We start from the raw sequence: 22194 nt of genomic DNA, 5'->3' as shown, positions 1-22194 counted from the left end.
ATGATCAAGATCAATTTAATCTCATATGAAAACTAAGACAGCTAAACGAACATTTTGTATTTTCATGCAGAGGCAGTGCAGCCGAGGAAAACACCAAGTTGAGAAAAAGATATGGGGTGCACACCACATGAGTCTATTGACCCGTGCAGTAACGGATGTAGGCCTAACGTTTGGAAGTCAGGGAAAATTAAGTCAGGAATACACTTTGAAATGAGTTGGCAGATTGTGGAAAAACTTCTGCATTTCTGTTTTTTAATCTGCATTTTAATAAGAAAAACGTCCCGTTGGGAAAGCATATTTATTGAAGGTTTGCAATATCTTTATTGTGTATCGTTTTGTGAATGGTGTAAAGTGGTAGTTACATTGTTTCACAGCAGACTTCCATTGCTCTTGATTTTGTAATATCTTGATGTACAACAGATTTCTGTTATTCCTCGCAGCCTGCTGCAGTAATTGATAGGAGAAAATGTTTTAACACAAAGTAGTGTTTTGCGAAAGAAACACGAAGACTGTTGAACCTTTTTTGTTCCTTGTTTTCCGGATTGAATGTTGTTTCTTTCTTCCGTTTTTTTCTTTTTGTTGTTCTGCGCCAGTAGGTTGCATGGGCTCTATCTGTTTCATGTTGTTTTATCGACCTTGTACATACACTATATATATGTGTGTGTGTGTAACGTATGTATATATTATAAGTGTGTGTGTATGTATGTATGTATATTGCTAAAGGCAGCATAAAATTATGAAGCGAATCAGTACATAACGCCGTCATGTATTTAATATGCGTCATTGTGCAGGACGAAGTGAAAGCTGGAGTGCATCAAAGTGTCTTTCACTTTTCATACACTGTACCCTGAAGATGTTTGTGTGTGTATAAACATACATAAGAATGCTTGATAGTTGTTTAATTCATTATTTTCTTCAGGCACTTGCGGCACGTGTAAGTTGCGTGGTGCTTGTGGTGGTATAAAACACGTATGTACAATATATATATAGAATTTTATCTTTGTACATGAATGTCACCCTTCAAGTTTGGGAAAACTGAAGGAAATTACTTTTACAGAATGCAACATCGTTAATATTTTATTCTCGCCGAAAATCATGGTAAAATTATTTTAAAAAAAGACAAAAAAAAGGATTATTTTAATATATTGTCTCCAAAAATAGAAGCAAAACATTTTTACCAGTACAACCTTTTCGCTTCACTGACTGTATTTTTTTTTTTACATCACACCAAAAAGTATATATAAAAAAGTTCCTTTGGATAATGATCGCCCAATGGCTGAAAATCAAAGCACCAGTAGATGGAGTGCCGGTCAATTGGACTCGTAAACAAGGCGAGTCGCCCAGGCTACTTCACTTATCGGTGGAAACTACTGATATCATGTTGCGATAACGTGTCTAGAGATGTCTTCGCAGCAGGGAGATACAGATAGTGATGTTCCCTAATAGTTTCTCCTAATCCGAAGTGGGAAGGGAGGTTTGGTTGTTTGGGGGGGCGGGCGGGCGAGAGATTACATTATGCCTTGCACGTCACGCCTAGGTGATATGGAGATTACATTGCAGCGATCTTCGGTAGGAAGATGTGTTATTATATTTAGTCTCAGACTGCCCAGCTTCCTTACTGGTGTCTCGCTGCAGTTATTGGCGTTCATTGAAGAATAAATCCTACTGTCTAGAAATGCAGTTACGTTGTTTATGATCATGTTAATCCACTTGTGTTTTTGGAAAAAACAACAACTTTCCTCTTCTTTCTTCGTAGGAAGACAGTTTTCCCGCGTAGAGAGCCAACCAGTTTCTTTATTGTTTTCATGTAAGAATACAGTGTCTTTCGTGGGAAGACTTATTTTTTCACAGACGACCATTTCTTCTGTGAAAAGATAATTTCTTTTCGCCGTTGCTATCTCTGGTTATCAGACTATTGAAAAACCTTCAAGTGATTAGGCCACAGCGTCAAGGATGATTAGTCTAAAGCTGGGTGCAGTAGTCTGTCTTTTCTCCCGTCAGTTATTGGTGGTCGACGATCTGTTCTGGGGAACTATTTTTTTTTCCTTCATATTTCACGGAAGATTTGCTCTGTCTGGTAAGGCTACGATTACGTCATTATAAAGGCGAAGTCTTTAATTTAAGGGAAGAGATCAGTCTTGTTGGTGCTAGTGGATTCATGTGGCTAAACCACTGCCCTGCAGATTCAGACCCAAATTTGATCAAAGATAATAGACGGAACATTTTTAATTTTCAAAGAAGTCCAACGCACATACAGATTTGTTGATTGTTTAATTGCACAAAAACCAAATGTGAAATTAAGTCCTTACACCATCTGTTTCAGAAAGTCCTTATATCCTCTCTTGATAAAAAAAAACTCACCCACAGATACCAATTTACATGTACTGTAAGACAACAGATATGTAAAACTACCTTCCATAGGAAATGGCAGCTTTGCAATACGGAAAACCCTTTACAAAATGTTCAGGAAGTAATTGCCCACTAGTGCAGTGTAAAATTTATATATATATATATATATATATATATATATATATATATATATATATATATATATATATATATATAAAAGGGTAATATGTTTATATATCTGTAGCGTTTCGTTAGGAAATAAACATACTCGTGTTGGTGGAATTATTTCTCTCTGGACAATTTCAGTCTCTCTCTCTCTCTCTCTCTCTCTCTCTCTCTCTCTCTCTCTCTCTCTCTCTCTCTCTCTGACACACACACACCGCGCCAGTGAGTAGTCAGTCAATCTATTTTTTTTCTGCGGCAAGCTTTTTCCATTAACCACACAGTTATTCCTCGTTTAAAGCTTAGATGACGCAGTAGAATCGGTTGGATCGTGTTACGAACATGAACCCATGATATCCGTCCTTTACAGGAGGTTGAAATTCTTAGTCATTCATCCTGTAAAGGATGTTGTCTATCAGAAGAAGAGTTTAATTTAGTGATCATACGTAGGCCTTGTCACTCGTAATTGTACTTTTATTGTGTACCGTCATTGGCGGCTATTGGATCGTTTCAGAGCCGCCATTTAGTCGTCGTATTCTAGCTGATGACCACATAGCCAGTGATCCAGAATTCCCAAACCTTAGGCTCTGTTGTAGCATAATAAGTACCGTGACTTTTCAAGTTCTTGCGTTAAGGTTCACTTGTTTGGCGGTACATCTAGGCACAAAGTCTTATAAAGAATGTATATCAGTGTCATTGTCACCTTCATAATTTTAATTTTGCAGTTTCGTTTAACTACACAAAAGGCTAATCAACAGCGTGTTAACCCCCTTACACTCACGGTGCCATATACCCCCTATTTTGCAAGCATTCTAGCGATGTCTGGGTAGCTAAGACCCTTCCTTTTCAAAATCTCTTTAATGCCATCGAATCTTTCCTAGATAGTGACCCCCAAGGGTTTTTGGGGGTCGTTATCTAGGGCTGATATTTCTTGGGGGGGTAATTTTTTTATATTTACAGTCTTTTGTTAATGTTTTCACGGTCATCCCCAACGGGCTTGTACTGAACACGCCGCAAAGGTGGGTACATACCGGGTTAAAACCCTTACGGGTCACTGTGTAGGCCCATGGCCTTTCAATTTATCACATAATAACGAATGTTCATTATGGTTAACAGTAAATTTGTTTTATAGGATCAGATTTCTGACACAGTAAACAAAATGTAATTTTAAATAGTACTATCGATTCTCTGTAATCAAGACAGCCAGACAGAAGACTCATCGTTAAGCTTCTCTGCGCCATGCGATAGGAAATGCGCAACGTTCATCCCGAGTCTAAGGGCACTGAATGACATTACTGCTGCCCTCGTGTCAAACTCTTGTATCATAACTGGTTTTGTTTGTTTATCCCTTCTTTGTTATGATGCGATTGCCAGACCACACTGACGATTGAATTCTCTCTCTCTCTCTCCATTCCATGTTCCACTCGACCTGCATTCCTGAAATCCTGAACATCAAGGTTTTACAAGCTAAGCTTCGGGGATCCTATGTTTTTATCAGAAAGCTGGGACAAGAAGGTCAAAGGATGTTACTTGGTTTAGAGGAAATCAAGTTATCCAGGCTCAATAATTCTCTTAAGATGTGTCTTCTCTTTGCTTAGATTAAAGATTCCCAAATTTGTGAAGGGACAATTATGCGTTATTCATTGTTTTAGATATGTTTTCCTGGTAGTTATTCTCCTTTATTTCTAGTCTGGTGGTGGGATAGGGCTTACATACGCATGCGCGCGCGCGCGCACACACATATATAGGCTATATATTTCTTTTGAAAGGGGCGGTCCAAAAGGAAATTTCAACACAACTGTCGTTGCTATATCCACATTCATATATAATGTGTATGTCTGTGTGTTTATGTGCTTGAATATGCGTTCGTTTTGTGTGTGTGCCCATCTGTGTTCGCCCATTTTATATTATCGAATATCATCTCTGAAACCCGACTGTCCGATGCTCATCACTTTCGTGTAATTGCTGAACTATTCGGTTGCGCAACCATAACTCGACATCCTTATTCTGTTCATCATCAGTTTCGTCCCTAGAATTATTTTCCTCCAGAATTCTGCGAGCGTTTGTATGCGTGTACATAAACTCTCTGCTTGGAAGCATTCAAAGTGTAAATCTCACACTTTCCTCTAAAACCTCAAATATTTGCGTCTGGTAAGGTCACGTCTATGGAAATCTCCTGTTCTGGCCACTCATTGGATGCCCAGTAGCTTAGCCTCATACCCAGGAAGTGTGGAAATCAGCAAACATTCGCAGTGATGACACAAAAGGGAATTTGACAAGTGGATGTGGTGATGCGTAGTCACTTTCCGGTCATAAAGTGGATGGACATCAAGTGGCGTACTCATGTGAGAGAACGTAGTTCTAATCTGAGTCTCAAAGACGGCCGTTGGCAAGAGGAGGTAGGGATGACGAACCTAACCGGATTCGTACTTTTCGCTTAGAAAATTGCGCTAAACTACTAAATGGCCATGCATGATAACTTCCTGTTGTTGTGTCAGAATTGAAACTTCGCCTTCAAAGTGGAATGTAATTTCTCGATTGGAATGAGTTAGGTCTCGGGTTGTCATGAGACTGGCTGAATCTGCGTTAACTACAATAGATATTCCTGGATGGATAGTATAATGTGTTGGCACGGATTGCGATCTAATCGCCGATCTTTGATAATCAGATTGGATTACAATAGTCTTCGGTCAGGGGTTGGATTGCAGTGTGACATACCATTGTTAGGCCGTGCGGTTTATTTGTGCCGAGTGTAATTCTTGTTGTTTGTTCCTAAATGGAATAATACGCGTTTAGAAAACACACGCATGTTAATTTTTTTAAATTGTAAGATTGAGTTTAACTGTTTTCACTGTGCATTGAAAATTGAAATTCATGTGGTAATGCGCTCATGCGCTCACTGTCATTTGACAGGGTGAGCATGTCCTAGTGTTTTCAGATTACTGCGTATAATTGTAAGACCCTCTCTCTCTCTCTCTCTCTCTCTCTCTCTCTCTCTCTCTCTCTCTCTCTCTCTCTCTCTCAAATCATTACGAAGCCGCTTGAATCCCCTGTAATAAAGCCATTTCTGACACACGATCTTACCCTAATTCGCTTATGGAACATAACATACCTTGGAGAGTTTACAGAAAAAAAAAAACTTTCTGGGATGTTTCAGATTTCAAATAATTTATGATGATGACGTTCGATTACTCCAGACCAAATGTACTCTATTATATAATAGATATATTGAATATTGGGCACATGTGTGGAGAGCCCTCGTTCCCATCAAACAGATGTTTATGATTCCAAGTGAGGAATTATATCATGCCATACTGTATCATCTAAAACTGCCTCGTTCGTGTATATCGGGAGTTAGGAAGCGTATTGGTTGAAGTGTTTGTTAAGGAACTGTGAATATCTCTATTAGTTTTTTTTATTTCCAGACCGATGTCTTGGAGCATTATCAAAACAGTACTCCAGTGTGATATTCATGTCACAGTCGGATATAAACACGTGTGTATTGAAGCTTAATCTGTAGACCTTTGCGCCTGCGTGATCCGTATATCATGACATTCGCGGACACGCCATTTTTCGTCCAGATAAGACGTGCGTATATCCAACTGTCGTGATTGCAGAAAGAATATTAAAGTGGGTAACTCTGAAGCTCAAGTTCCGGCTGCAAGATGTGCGTGCGAATCCGTCGATACATTTTATAAAAGCTACGTGTATAAAACTGAAAGTGGGGTAACAAAAATAGAATGGTTTCCCTTGGTGGTGACAAAGAGAAGAATGTGTCCAGTCATGAGCATCCATAATCAGTTGACAATTTTTTTTTTTTTAATCCTGTTTTGGTGCACTGCACCCAAAGTGTGTCATACTAGTCACTCTTGCTTACCAGTTTCATCTTATATGAGTAGAACTGGGGTAATTTTAATGGGTTTCTTTACGGAACTGGTAAATGTACATTGATTTTTATCAAGCCACGCTTACGCAGTATTGATGCGCCTATGTACACACAGTACGTGAACAGTATTTTTGCTCACGTACCGAGCACTGAGGATTGTACGTATAAATATATACGTACTGGTATACAGACTAAGACTAGTGTTCCCAGCACATACGTTGGCTGGTTACTGAATATTTATGGATTAGTTCTCTCTAGGCCTATATATATATATATATATATATATATATATATATGTGTATATATATATATATATATATATATATAATAAATGTGTGTGTGTGTGTGTGTAAATCAAATACAGACAGACTTTTTGTATCTATATACAGAAAACTCATGCGTCGATATGCAGGCACGCCCAACGCCGTTTGCATTTCACAGCAGCACATATTCCGCGGCCCTTGTTGACAGGGCGCCGGTTCCTCCCACACTCGCCGTAAGCCTGGTTGCCATTGCAGTAATGTGAATAATTCAGTTGGCGATGCCGAGCTCGCCTTGATCTTTGTGCAGTATTTAAACGGACTTCAACGTATGCCTACCCTGGGCAAATGGAGACGCATGGTTATATATGTACTGTGTATGTATGTATATATGTTATAGGCAGATAGCGAAACCAGGCGTTTCACGAACGGCCTGAAATTTCAGGCAGATAGCGAAATGCACTTAGGGGCATTTGATCTCCCAGAGGCTAGTACTAAACACGGCGAAATACATTTGACCTCCCCAGGGGCTAGTACTAAACACGGTGAAATGCTTTTGACCCCCAGGGGCTAGTACTAAACGGCGAAATATATTTGACCCCAGGGGCTAGTAATAAACACGGCAAAATGTTTGACCCCCAGGGGCTAGTACTAAACACGGCGAAATATATTTGACCCCCAGGGGCTAGTACTAAACACGGCAAAATGTTTGACCCCCAGGGTCTAGTACTAAACACGGCAAAATAAATTTGACCCCAGGGGCTAGTACTAAAACACGGGGAAATACAGTTGACCCCACAGTGGCTAGTACTAAACACGGCTAAACACTGAATGTGAGTCGCTGTTTCGCTGTGTTTAGTACTAAGCCCTTGGGTGATCAAATGTCCCAAAGGGCATTTCGCTATCTGCCTGAAATTTCAGGCAGTTCGCGAAATGCCTGGTTTCGCTATCTGCCTATAACATATATATAAGTGAATCAATTTGTATTTTTGATAGCCACAGTGACGTCTTAAGCTTTTTTACTTTTTTTTCTCAACCTTTCGTGGTAAGACCTAAATCAAAGTTCATGGGATTCATGCGAGGTTTTATTCCTGGTTTTCACGACCACGTTAGTCTAAACTCAGCTAAATAATTCACGGCTTAGGTTAGCAGAGGCACAGGCGGTGGGAAGAATGCTACGAATTGCAGTATGAGGCTCTAATATATATAATATAGTTATACACATATATAGGCCTATAAATATATATTTTTTCTCACTATTCGTAGCTCTTTTCTTACGCAACGACTTGTAGTATTTATGTCAGTTATCCTTTCTCTGAATTTTTACACAAACTAACCATAGATAGAACCATTCTCTCTCTCTCTCTCTCTCTCTCTCTCTCTCTCTCTCTCTCTCTCTCTCTCTCTCTCTCTCTCTCATCATCATAACCAATTCATTGTCAAGACAGAATACTCTTTGTCACAAGAGTAGCCCATATATATACAGTTAAATGTATTATTTTTATTCATACGGTAAACACATCTGTAAGTAACAAGCCCCAAAACGAAACGTAGTAAAAAAAAAAAAAAAAAAAAAATGCGCCGTAGTTTCTTCAGCGCAGTCGAGTTTTCTGTACAGCACATAATCAAGGCCACCGAAAACAGGTCTACCGTTAGGTGGTCTCGGCATAATGCTGTATGAGCCGCGGCCCATGAAATTCTCAGCCGGCCGTGGCGGCCTGTTTCGTTGCGTTGCAAGAAGCACGACCATGGCTAACTTTAACCTTAAATAAAATGAAAACTACCGATGCTAGCGGGCTGCAATTTGGTATGTTTGATGATTTGGGGGTGGATGATCAACATACCAATTTGCAGCCCTCTAGCCTCAGTAGTTTTTAAGATCTGAGGGCGGACGGGCAGGGGCAAAGCCGGCACAATAGTTTTCTTTTACAGAAAACGAAAAATCAGAAGTGAATAAAGATAGGTTATCTTTATTCACTTCTGACTTTTCGTTTTTTTTTTTGCATCAGTCAGTCACGTACTCCAGGAATATAGATTGTTGGTATCTAGTGTTCACAAACACACACACACACACATGCATACAAGCTTGCGCGCGCACAGACGCGCACAGAAAATTAATATCGCTGCAGTTGTTGACCAATGGACCGTGATAGTAATTCGTAGATAAGTGTAGATACCAAGTGTTACTTTTGGTTCGTAGATTTTTTGTGCTCTGAGTGTCATCAGATATCACGTGCTCTTCCCAGCCCTGTCCTTACATTTGATTTCTCTATGTTTCTTTGATTATTGACTTTACCTTATATTTTTCTTCATTTATATTTTTAACTTTAAAAATTGAAGGACAACTATTGTTCTTGATTGTTGAGCTGACGTCTGAAAGACTTATCATCTTGCACAGTATCTCGGGTAGCAAATTAGCATATAATCATATAATGATTGTCTAGATCAATCCCCTTGTTAATATTAATATGAGAGAGAGAGAGAGAGAGAGAGACTTGAAGTAGTCCCATAACGTAGAATAGATTGAGGCGATTAGAATTGTAACTTTTTGTGAGGAATCCAATCTCGTGTTATCGAGCCAAATATACCTGCGTGAGGAACATTGCTGGGTCTATCTTTTATTGCTGGCTTTTAGCGGTTATTCTCTCTCTCTCTCTCTCTCTCTCTCTCTCTCTCTCTCTCTCTCTCTCTCTCTCTCTCGTTTTTATTGGCTCCTTCTATTAGATGGATTTTTGTTTTAACAGAAAATATTTCATAGTCATATATATAATGTATATACTGTATGTGTGCATATGTGTGTCTTTGGGAAAACTTAGGCCCATAGGTCTTAGTATATGATAAATGACACAAAAAATGACTAAGTATATAGTTCTTATATTATGTTCCGTACAGTTGTTTTCATTATTCAGCCTGTTTATACTACCAAACCGAGAACTTTGCAGGAGGTAAAAAGATAAAATAAGATCAGAATTTCAAAACGAACGAGTCTAAATGCGGTTATCGATGTGGAAATGTTTTTCTCAGATTGTTTAGAATCAGGTGAATTTCTCTTCAAACCCAGTGTAACCTCGCAGTGATGAAATGTAATTCCACAATGAAAATATAATTCTATAATAACGAATTGTACAGGAACCTTTTTATTGTAGACCTCTTAAGGAGCGAGAATATTATCCTTCGACGAAGGAGGAATGCTCTCACACACACACACACACACACACACACACACACACACACACACACACACACACACACACACACACACACACACACACACACACCTTGTCAACAAACGCGTTGATATGCTGATGATCGATTTGACAGTTTTCCAGCTATCTTTTGTTTTCTTTGAGAGAGATTTCCAGTAAAATTTACCAAGCATCTGTTTGTAAAGCCGTAGGTACGGTGGTACTCAGGTTCCAACTCGTTTTATGACTTGTGTAGTTTGGTTGGCAGCGGTCTCGTCTTTGAGTTGAAAGACCTGGGTTCGATCCTGATGTGAGTCAGAAATTTACTTCTGTTCCACACGTGATTGTGTGTTGATTATTTCTAATATATATATATATATATATATATATATATATATATATATATATATATATATATATATATATATATTTATAGATATATGATTATAGATATAGATTATACATAATATATAAATATATATATATATATTCATGTATATACTTTATACATATATACATACATAAATATACATACGTATATATGATTGTATTTATGTGTTTTCTAAAGCCTCAAATACCCTCAAAATTCGACCCCACCTACCGTAGGATTAACATACGCCCAAAGGGAACTCTACAAATTGTCTCCCTGACCAGGACTCACACTTATGCACTTGTATACAGAGGTAACCAGCTGACTTATCCATTCGGCTATCAAGAGAGAGAGATATAAGTGGATATCAAATCTGCTGTACATATCCATGTCAACTTAAGAGGAACTATACTTAGAGTCTAAATCAGCTTATCGCTCTGTGATGGGGGATTGCCAAGCTGACAGCTTGTTGGATAATATTCGTGGGTATAAAAATGCATATGTAATATAAATGACGATATATATATATATATATATATATATATATATATATATATATATATATACATATATTGTATATATATATGAATTTTGATATTGTTGTGGCTTTGGCCATATTTTAAAAGAACAATTAAGGGCGATTTTCTCAGACAGACATAAACGTGCACTGATTAGATTTTGCACAGATGTTAAAATGACAAAAAGGGCTCTTTTGACTTTTTCGTATAACTACTACTATTAATATTATTATTGTTATTATTATTATTATTTTTAAATTATTATATTATTATTATTATTATTATTATTATTATTATTGCTGAATTATTATTATTATTATTATTATTATTATTATTATTATTATTATTATTATTATTATTATTATTCAGAAGATGCTGAATAGAGAGTAAAAATTCAAGTATAGGATTGATTAATTATTTTGGTGGAATGTCGGCGTTGGTATGTGACACGTGTCAGGGTGGTTAGCTGTCGTGGGCCCAATGAGCAACAGCTAAATTATTTCGTTGATTGCTCTCTCTCTCTCTCTCTCTCTCTCTCTCTCTCTCTCTCTCTATATATATATATATATATATATATATATATATATATATATATATATATATATATATATATATATATATATATATATATATATATATATATATATATATAATATTGATAGACTACAAATTCTTGTAATTTTCAGTAATGGTAAATTTCGTTTGATATTTCCAAGTATTATCAATATAGAACAAAGTTTCACAGGAGGTAGCATCTTCTCAGTTTAATGCCTAGTTGGGGTCGCCGTTTGTAATAGCCCCCTCCAACCAACCCTTAGAGCGCCCTTTGTGGCCTTTCCGTGAAAAACTTATTAGAAGAAATGGATTCTGAACTCCCGCCTTTCGAGTTAAAACCCGGTAATTTCGTAACTTTAATATGTGATATCAGGTCTTAATCAAACGCACTTACCCGTAGGCTTTTCCGAAATACTGAATTCAACTAAAATCTTCAATCTTCGTTAAGTGATGAGGTGGTTTCCATGGTGGTAATTTGTCAAATCTGTCCCCAGAATCCACAAAAATAGTTAATATTTATCAAGTTTTGTAAACATCAAAATCTTCTGGTCTCGAGGTACATATTTTGCTAAAACCCGGCGGTAGAGAAACATTACTTTCTCTCCAGCGTCGTAGAGAATCATTACTTTCTCCCAGCGTCATATGCGGAATCGAATATTATCGAGCGTGAAATAAGATAGACGTTCTTTTATAACTTCCTGTTGTTATTATGATAATCATAAACATTTCCTAATTTTATTAATATGTTGATAAAACATTTAAAGTCTACACGTACTGAAAAAAGGATGTTTTGTATGGTAAAACTTTTTTCCTGTGTTATTGTTAATTGTCGTAGTCTATATGGGAACATTTTCTCTATTATTGTTAATTTTCATAGCACAGTGTATTACATTCGGCGGATATTAACATCAAGAACGATGCGCACGTAGTTGCTTGGAAAGCAGTTGGGGGAAGTGTGGGGGATTTATATGCAATTTCACGTAGAAATTGTAAATTGAAAACTGTCTCCCTGGTGGGAAAATGTGTAGTAGTAGTTGTAGTAGTAGTAGTTGGTCGGGGTTTGCCTTTTGAAACGGCTCTGTTGTCATGGCGCCAAAGAATCAGTGTTTATGAGCAACTGTATTACGTGTCCTTCTCGGTGTTAACGTCTAGGCCTTCACTCTGTTTCCTGAATGATTTCCTGTTATTGTTTCTCTTGTCCTGTTAGTGTTTTGTAGCAAACCCCCTCTCTCTCTCTCTCTCTCTCTCTCTCTCTCTCTCTCTCTCTCTCTCTCTCTCTCTCTCTCTCTCTCGACGTGATGCATTAATAGTTGCTGTAGAACTTCTTCAGTGGTTATTATCTCCTAGGGAAGAGCATTAAAGTGTTTTTGTTTATTTTTGTACATGATTTACTTGTATTAAATGCAGTGCTACTTTGTTATTTCAGTTATACTCTACATACACTTCCATACACATATACATGGATACAAGGTAAATGTAAGTGTACTATATGTGTGTGTGTCTGTGTTTATTTAGATAGATTGATTGATAGATGCTTTGTAAATTTTAATCTTGTGCTTCTGTACTATCTGTGGCCAGGTCAAATTTTTGTCCTCCCAGTGGCGGGATTTTGTTATTTTGTTATTTAAGACCAACAGTGCTCTGTTATTTTTGTAAACAGAAAACTGCAGTTCACAAGGGACAAAAAACAGAGCTGCTCTTGTAGGTGACAAGTATTAATCATATAAAGAAAAGTACAATAGTTGACACTCAGAGTTGAGCACTGTGTTTTCATTTGATACTTTTGTTTCGCATCTTATTTGACCTTTTGTTGTGCAGTTATAGTAACATTTGATGTACAGGAACTTTGTACTTGACATTTTGTTTTTTTTATTTTGCAGGGTGTTGAGACAGAGCAAATCATTCTTTCAAGAAGTCAGCGGAGTTTGGAATGGAGAGACTTGAATGACACTAAGTGGTGGTAGAGAGCACTGAGTAGTAGCTACTTAATTTTTTCATATTCAATCAAAAGTAGAACTAGTCACTATGACATCCACCTCAGTTGTAAGCATTGAAGGCATGACTTGCCAGTCATGCGTTCGGAACATCGAAAGCGTTGTGGGCGTGTTGCCAGGGGTGCACTCAGTCAAAGTGAATCTTGAGGCAAAAGAAGGTACCATAATACACGATTCTCAGGTTATTTCGGGTACACAGTTAGCCAGCAGAATAGATGACATGGGATTTGATTCAAAACTTTCGACATCCAAGAAGAATGACTGCGCTGTGCCCATCAGTGGAGACGAGAGCCTCTTGCTCTTGGGGGGAACATCAGCGGATGACAACTCGGATGAAGTGAAGGTGGCCAACTTACTGGGTGAACCTATTAATTGTGTATGCAGTGATCTTCTCATCCAAATCTCTGTTAAAGGTAAGGATAGTTGTAGCTAAAGTCTGAAGTACGCTTATTGGCATTTTGTGACCTAGAATTGCTCACGCCAGACTTTTGATGTCTGTTGCTAATTTCAGATAATGTGACTTTTGAGGATATGATCATTACTTTAATATCCAAACTATTTGGTGTATTCTGCCACTTTTTCTAATAAATTATCTTGACATTCAGGATCTGATCTGAAACTTTACTTTGTTGGTGAACATCATTACAGTGTACCTCACCCAGTTTTCTTAGATTTGAAATTTGAAAGCCCTGAAATCTATGAGGAAAAGTATGAGAAATTCTCCTTCCAAAGTGACAACTCAGCAAAAGTATTGTTTAACGGGCCAGTTTTTTCCTTATAAAGGTTAGAGGTTATTACCTAAAAAAAAAAAAAGCTTTTAAAGCTATATATTGCATTTGTAACACATTCAAATATGAAAGTTAACCTCCTTATTCTGACTGACAGGACATACCATTGTGTTTGCATACATTTTACTGTTGTCCTCTCACCACTTCACTCAACAAATTGTAGGGTGAGCTGTAACAGATAAACTATTCAACTTTGTGTGTTTGGGTCCAGGCTTGTTCAGTGTTGATTTGCTTAAGAAGTTTGTCCTTATCTCATCATTTGCCTATTTGTTTTTTTTTTTGTATTTATGCCATAAGACCCAAAGTATGGGAATTTGATATTATAAGAACATTGTAAAGTGGGCTACTTGATTGAGCTGTTAGATAAACAGTACATTTTGATTTTGGAAAGTTCTATGTTGCTGACATTGGTGCTGATTTGTATTAATTTGAGAACATTTGAACATATATATATCTAGAGTACTATGTATCCAGTTTCATCTATGTAGAATGAAGACCTTTCTTTTATCTTTCTTTGGTAAAAATCAAAATGAGATTATCATACTGTATGAAATTTCATCATGACACATCAACAGTCACAACTGCATTATTATTATAATTGACTTTGGGTATCTATTTCAATTATTCTTTTTTATATCTTTTACCAGGTATGACATGCAATTCATGTGTGTTAACAACATTGAAGGGAATGTTGGCAAGCAGGAAGGGGTTCGCTCCATAAAAGTGTCATTAAAAGATGAAATGGCAACACTTATCATCGACCCTTCCCAGATCTCTGCTGAAATGGTCAGGTCAGTCTGAATATAAGAGCATTTAGTCACGTTTTGTCATTGACTTGATCAGAATGCCATTGAACACTGATGAGTTTGTTTATCGTCCATTTTAGCTCTTGTAGACTTAAAAAGGACTTGTGAAGTCCATTGACATCCATTACTACTGTTTCATCTCATATTATTGTTACTTTTTATATAGTATTTATGCTTTTTCTGCTCAAACTTTTTAGTGTTAAAACAATTATGATGATGATTAGAGCCCTATCTCTTAAACATTTTGATAATATGCAGTATTTTTTTTCCAGGTCCATTATAGATGATATGGGTTTTGAAGCGTCCTTATTGGAAAGTGATACAGCGACTGTGATAATAGGTATTAAGGGCATGACTTGCATGTCATGTGTAAACAACATACAAGGAACTGTAGGGGCAAAGCCTGGTGTTTTGTCTATTGAGGTAAGAAGAGGCATGAATCAGAAATGAACAAGAACATTTCGTTTATTTTTCTTTAACTGTGATGTTACTTAATATAATTTTCTTATTCAAGGATGTTTTCCATTCCACACTCAGAACCTGTTAATTAGAAAGAAGTAGTGTACATTAGTTCTTGTGTTACTGATGATTTTTTAGGAGCCTGTTTTATATTTGGAAATATTTATAAACATTTTTATTTTCAGGTGAGTCTACAAGAGGAGAAAGGAACAATAACGTACAATAAGAAACTAACTGATCCAGCAACTTTGAGGGATCACATAGATGACATGGGTTTTGAAGCCACTATTTTAAGCAGAGATGGCCAGGAAACCTCCCAGCCTTGCAAGTCCCAGACGTGCGTTATATCAATAAAGGGGATGACGTGCAATTCATGCGTTCGAAATATTCAAAGCACAATTGGTGAAAAACCTGGCATTATAGATATAAAGGTAAGCAAGTTCACTGTTGGAGAGTAAGAAAGCTTTGCTTTTACATGGCTTGCAATACTTAAAATTAATGAAACAGAGAGAGGGATTTGGAAGATTTGTTTCTTCGCTTCTTTAAAGAAATAAAACCAAGGTTGAACATTTAAATTTCTAGTGTGTTGCTCGTTCCAGTTAAAATACAGAAAAATAACCTTGTAATTACAGAGACCAAGTAAGAGGCATTGTTTGTGTTTTCATTAGCTGTTATTATTGCTGTATGTGTAGAATCATGTAGAGTACAGTAATAGCAAATTTACAATTATTCTGGAAAATGTTTCATTCTTCATTGTAATATTAGCAAGCAAACTCTCCGACCGGCCATTTGAGGAATTTATTTCTGGTGAAAATTATTTCTGGAAAATGGTTCTTTAAATCTAATCCTTCGGCCAGCCACGAGAATAAATCTAATAGATAATCAGCTTGTTCCACTTAACTTTTTGTTACCTCATAATCGTTTAGTAAAGATCTTTCCACGAAAAGTTTAAAAATATCTTGTCAACAATTTTCATTGATCAACGATTGCGTTTTAAGTATAAAAGGTTACTTCGTTATATTTTAGGTTGTGTTAGAAACAGAGGAGGGGACAGTTGAATATGACTCTTCAGTTTTGTCAGCGGCTGCAATAGCGGACATGATCGATGACATGGGTTTTGAGGCATCTGTCAAAAGATCTGAATCTGGAGAAGGAGATTCCATATCAGGATCTCCCACCAACAGCAAAGGTAATTTCAAACTTTTAGATTTTATGACAACTGAGCTTTTATAGTGGTGACATATGTTTTGCTAAACTAAAGTACCAGTCTTTTATCGAGCCTTCTCATGAAATGTATTATGTACAAGGAAAACCATAAGTCTTGAATATTATTTTTAGTTTTTTTTAGAAAAGCAAATTAAATTGATAACCTTCAAGAAGTGGTGTTGTGGTGATAAATTAAGTTGGCTTTATTTTAAAAGATGCAAAGATAAGAATTCCCTGATGAGGAATGTATTTGATTTTTGTTTAGCTGAGAGTAAAAACATATTGGTATTCCTGCATCTTTTTCAAAACATACTTGTAAAAATGGTTGAGCTTCCTTCTAGGCAGTTAATATTCAAAGCTGCTCAGTACTTATGGTTATTCATTAGACCCTGGGAAGTACTAGCCATGAGCCAACCTTTCCAGAAAGCTTGAAAGAAATTGCGACAGTCTTTGCTCAGTCCTACTTGTAAGACAAGTGAACTAGAGGAAAACATGTCTTCATCTTGTTAGGACTAGTACTGTAGTTAGAGTAATGGGTAGAGGCTTAACAGCTAGTCTTTGAAGTAAGATTCATGTCATGTTACTGGGTTATCTCATATATGTCATGAAATTAAAGTAGGATCACCACTTTTTACGTTATGTGCATGGGAAATTATTTAAGGTGTGTTGTTACAAATTGCTTCGAGTAAAAATAACTGAAAAACTTTTCATTTGTAATTTTAGTCTTTTTCAGAAAACACTTTACATGCTCTAGTTTTCCACTGATGACATTGATAGAATTTTTTTCTTATATTCTTCTGAAATAAATGCAATATATCTTAACTGCTGTAACCAGTTCTATTTTGCAGGTATTTTTTAAACACTGCAATAACCTTTCCAATCTAAAAACAGAATATCGTAAAATGATCTTGCCTTATTTCATGTACTGTACATTATGCCCCCTTCTGCTTTGATATTCCAACCTTCATAATTTGCAACAGTTAAATCAGCAAAATCAAGTAAAGAAGGAAGTGTGAACAGTGTGTACCAGAGCAATGCAGCCTTTGAAGGTGATGAAGGGGATTTAGAGAAGTGCTTTTTGAGGATCAATGGCATGACATGTGCATCCTGTGTTGCTGCTATTGAGAAGCATGCCATGAAAATCAGAGGTAATTATGGTGGGATTATTTAATTGTGATGTGTAATTTATCCTTTTAAAATTCACCTGATGCCCTGAATCATCAGGTGGATGATATGAGAAAAATGTGGATTTGAAACTTGCTTCATTTCCTTATAATTGAATGCATGGAGAATAATGTACGTACAGGAAGATTATACGGTACTGTAATTGTTAATCTGTTTTGTGTGTTGTGAAGTTGTCTTCCACTAAAAGTAGATATTTATAAAATGACTTAATTATATAACATATGATAAAACAAATAAATAAAAATATGTAATAAAAAATCCAAAATGGAATTATAATGACTACTATAAGCTAAACCCTTGGCAATATTTTCCTTTGATTGCTGTCGTTAGGGGTCACTAAAGAGAAGGCTGTGATTATTAAGCCGCATTGGTTTTTTTATTAGTTTGCTAAAATACCTTAGCACTAATGAAAAGCTTTCAATTTAAACTAATTATCAGTAACTGTCTGGTAATACCGGCTGCAACAAGCCACTTTTGATACTATGTTAACGTGCTTAGCAACCATGAATGTAAGATCCTTAGTGATGGACACACTCCTGTAGTACGAGTAAGTAGGCAATTTCTTTTTTTAAGGTTTAATGGTTCCCAAAATTTTACAAAGTAGAGTACTGTAAAAATCTTTTTAAACATTCAGTGGTTTCATGTGATCATGGATGATGTTCATGTTAACATAGTGACCCTATATTCTAGAGCCCTTCGCATCTATAACCAAAATAGTGACCATATGTATTTCACTGATCATGCGAGACCCAAATCATACTCTGTTCACTTTTATACAAGGTTGTCCAAAGGCCCTGTTGAGGTAATTATGTTGCATAAGTGTTTATAGCATATTCCCATGTGAATCTTATGTGAGAATAACTTGAATTAGAATGAAATACAATTGATTAGTTTTGTCAATTCCACCCAAGTCCTGCATATTTTATACTGTCCTGCCAGTTGTAGTTCTCTTCTGAGTTTTACTAATTTACATGCTATTCTTAATGCTTTAATAAAAGTGCCAATGGTGGTTTGAATGTCTGGGAAAAAGTTTTGGGGCGCTATTACCTTATCACATGCCCTAGCTTATTGTTGTTAGTAATGGCCTAAACAAGACTTTTTTTGTATTCTCTAATAAAGTGTAATTTGGAATTGATTAGAAGCCCAGACAGTACCTGAGTGTTAGTACCAGAGTTAGGCTCTAGAAATTACAGGTAGTACCATGCTTGCTTTCCTTGAACTGCTTTTAAGTTTCTGCATTAAACAGCAGATGCAGAATTAAAAGTTTATCACAGAGAGAATGAAGTCATATTGGTATCATTTTATCATCTTTCTCAGGTGTTCATAGCATCCTTGTGGCTCTCATGGCAGCCAAGGCTGAGGTTCGATATGATGGCTCTCAAGTGTTGCCCCAAGAGGTGGCCAATAGCATAAGTGAACTGGGTTTCCCTACTACTGTATTAGAGGAAGTTGCCAATCAGGGTGAAGTAGACATTGAGGTTTGTGTCAATACACATCATGTTCCTTGTTCCAAGACTACAGTTTTTTGAGTTGATTTTGTTTAAATTTAATGCTAACTGTATCTCAGTTAATGTTTTGCAGGGATCAGAAAACAAGTAAGATTCCAGGGTACCGTGATACTAAAGTCGTTTTGTAAAAATAATTATATTTAGTATAAGTTTTGTATTCCAGTTTCTTGCTTTGAGAATATATACTGTATATATTTGACTCATTGTAAAATGCCAAACATTTTATCCTTTTAGATATTGGGTATGACTTGTTCCTCCTGTGTCCATGCCATTGAATCCAATGTGTTGAAAGTTAAAGGAGTGAAGACTGCAGTCGTGGCCTTAGCCACAGAGCGTGGTAAATTTACCTTCGACCCAGCAATTACTGGACCACGGGACATAATTGAATGTATAAATGTAAGTTTGTTGCAGTATTTATTATTTTGCTTTGTAATTGAATTTTTGCTCTTTAGTTATGATCAGCATTATGCATTTAAAAGCCCAAGTACCAGTGAGAACTGTTAATGAGGCAAATGCTTTCACCATTCCTTTTCATTTCATTTGTAGAACCTTATGCTGGTAATACTGTTTGAGCCATTATTTATTGGACCATTGAAGCACCTGCTTTTAGAGCATAAATTAAAACAAAAACAAGGGGCTAAGACAAACCTTGCTCACACAGAATGGTAAAAGATATAGTCAGAATAAATTGTATTTTAAAATAGAATCAGTTTGCTTTTCCATCACCAAGAATGTTTAGCGTACTCTTTTAGTATTGCTGATGTCTGTGATAGTGAGTTGTAGAGTGTATGAAATAAAAATTGGGAACTGTACCAAAATATTTGGCCAGAATACCCCCAACCCATTTAGGTATATTATAAAAATTGTTTTGGTATCTCATACTTTTCCCCGAATTCTGCAGGCTCTTATTTATTTTTTCCAAATACCAAATTTTTGTTTTTTGTATTTCAGGGACTTGGATTCAATGCTTCTCTCTACAGTAGTGGGGCTGGTAAAGGCAACTATTTAGACCATAGGAAGGAAATAATAAAATGGAGAAATTCATTCATAGTATCTCTCATATTTGGTAAGTATTTCAGAACCTGAAGAATTGTATATATTCCTTTTGATTTTGATGGCAAGATTTGACAGTGGTGAAAGTTTATGGTTTTCCATAGAGTTTCTTGTGTATTCAAAAGAATGCCTGTAAAAAAATTCAAGGTTCAGAATTAAATGGAATCATAATAATAAAAAACTTGTGAGATCTCATCTCTTGTTTGGGTAATGCTGCATTTGTTTCAAGTTAATTTCAAGATGGTTTAGAGTCCTGTATCAAAATTTCCAAAATCCAAAAGTTTTTAGAATGCTGACATATTGCACCACAAATGGAAATTTCCACAAAGCTCTGGGAATATTCTTTACATATGAATGTGCAACTGATCTCTTTCTCTCTTTAATTTTATAATGTTATTTTATTCCAAGTTCTGATTAAGTCCCCTAGTAAAATTATCAGTATCATTGTTAATATAATATACTGCATATTTACACAAGATTTAAGAGTCTGCATTTTACATGAATTGGTAGCTGATGTCTAGTCTGTGCTTGGAAGTTATTAGTTCAGATACTTTGCTTGACTTTCTGTGGGTTTTTCCATTAGTTACCTTTTTGAAATCTGTAAAACAAATAGTCCTTCAACTGAAATAGCCTCTAAACAGCCTTTTTTGCTCTGTTTGGGCTAATTACAAAACAAAAAATAAACCCAACAGTCATAATCTAAGGTTTCATCTCCCATCCCCTTCTTCTCAGAATGTTAAGCTTACATTATAATTAATGAAGAATTGGGCTGGCTGATACTTGCGGTTCCGGATGGTATGCAAAAGGCTATTGAGTTGGGACATTTATGATTAGGGGTTTTATTATGAAAAACTAGTTTTATGTCACGACTCAGTTGCGTTTTTAAAAACTTCATATTATTTTTCAACAGGTGTTCCAGCAATGATGGTGATGATTTATTTCATGGCCATGATGAAACACATGACCCACGAACAGATGTGTTGTGTCTTTCCTGGTCTCTCTTTGGAAAATCTCCTCCTCTTCCTCCTTGCCACTCCAGTTCAGGTAGATCAGTTTATTTTTGGTAAATTTGGGATCAGTTTTGTGGGTCGTGATGTGATATTGGCAGTATTTAGAATTGCTGTGTTATAAGATGATGGTATGCAATTTTTTTTTTCAGAATTTGGTTTAAGTTAGTGTTCGTTACTTCATTTTTGCTTGGATATCCCATTACATTCATCGTTTTAGCAGACATTTAGAACTTATTTTTCCTTTTTGCCTTTTTTCAGTTTATTGGGGGAAGACACTTCTATGTACAAGCCTTCAAGGCACTACAACATAAAACAGCAAATATGGATGTATTGATTATGTTAGCAACTACAATATCTTACATATATTCTCTGGGTGTAGTTATAGCTGCTATGGTACTACAACAGGCTGCCAGCCCTATGACATTCTTTGATACACCTCCAATGCTTCTGGTGTTTGTATCACTGGGACGTTGGTTGGAGCACGTTGCAAAGGTGAGAATATTCGTTTAATTGCAGAATATCCCAAGCCAGTTAATAATGAATATTTTTCCACTGACCTGTCACTGACGTAGCCAGAAGGCATATTTGGTTTTCTTCCACATTGCCTGAAGTACAGATGCTTTGTGTAAAAGTGATCCATTTTTGTTTCTGAAGATATTCTATAATCCTTGTACTTGGGTGTCAGTATTTAAGAATTCTAATAGATGTCTTGTAAAAAAAAAATGGGGGGGGAGAACTTTACTTTAGAAGAGGCAAAACAGCAGAGCCAGTTATTGTTAATTCACATCAAAATATCGATGTACTGTACTTTTCCATTTGTCTTGCCTAGCTAGGATGTCCTAGACTGCAAAATCTATTGTCCTATAACATAGGCTAATCAAAATTTCCTAAATGTGTTTA

The 22194-nt window shown here is 36.3% G+C and overlaps 1 protein-coding gene across 1 annotated transcript in view; it reads left to right on the top strand.

Annotated features, from left to right (window-relative positions):
- Positions 1 to 13173: 13173 nt before the first annotated feature.
- ATP7 (copper-transporting ATPase 1) overlaps positions 13174 to 22194 on the top strand; it is a 31720-nt gene continuing 22699 nt past the window's right edge. Inside the window, 12 exon segments of the mRNA XM_067116923.1 lie at positions 13174 to 13692; positions 14715 to 14731; positions 14734 to 14858; positions 15146 to 15296; positions 15518 to 15763; positions 16359 to 16521; positions 17519 to 17686; positions 19041 to 19201; positions 19466 to 19627; positions 20183 to 20297; positions 21195 to 21328; positions 21553 to 21786. Coding sequence (XP_066973024.1) covers positions 13311 to 13692; positions 14715 to 14731; positions 14734 to 14858; positions 15146 to 15296; positions 15518 to 15763; positions 16359 to 16521; positions 17519 to 17686; positions 19041 to 19201; positions 19466 to 19627; positions 20183 to 20297; positions 21195 to 21328; positions 21553 to 21786 — 2058 coding nt within the window. The 5' untranslated portion in view covers positions 13174 to 13310.

This window comes from Macrobrachium rosenbergii, chromosome 14 (assembly GCF_040412425.1).
Source record: "Macrobrachium rosenbergii isolate ZJJX-2024 chromosome 14, ASM4041242v1, whole genome shotgun sequence".
In the NCBI taxonomy this organism is placed as follows: Eukaryota; Metazoa; Arthropoda; class Malacostraca; order Decapoda; family Palaemonidae; genus Macrobrachium; species Macrobrachium rosenbergii.
This window is presented reverse-complemented; position numbering and strand designations above follow the sequence as displayed.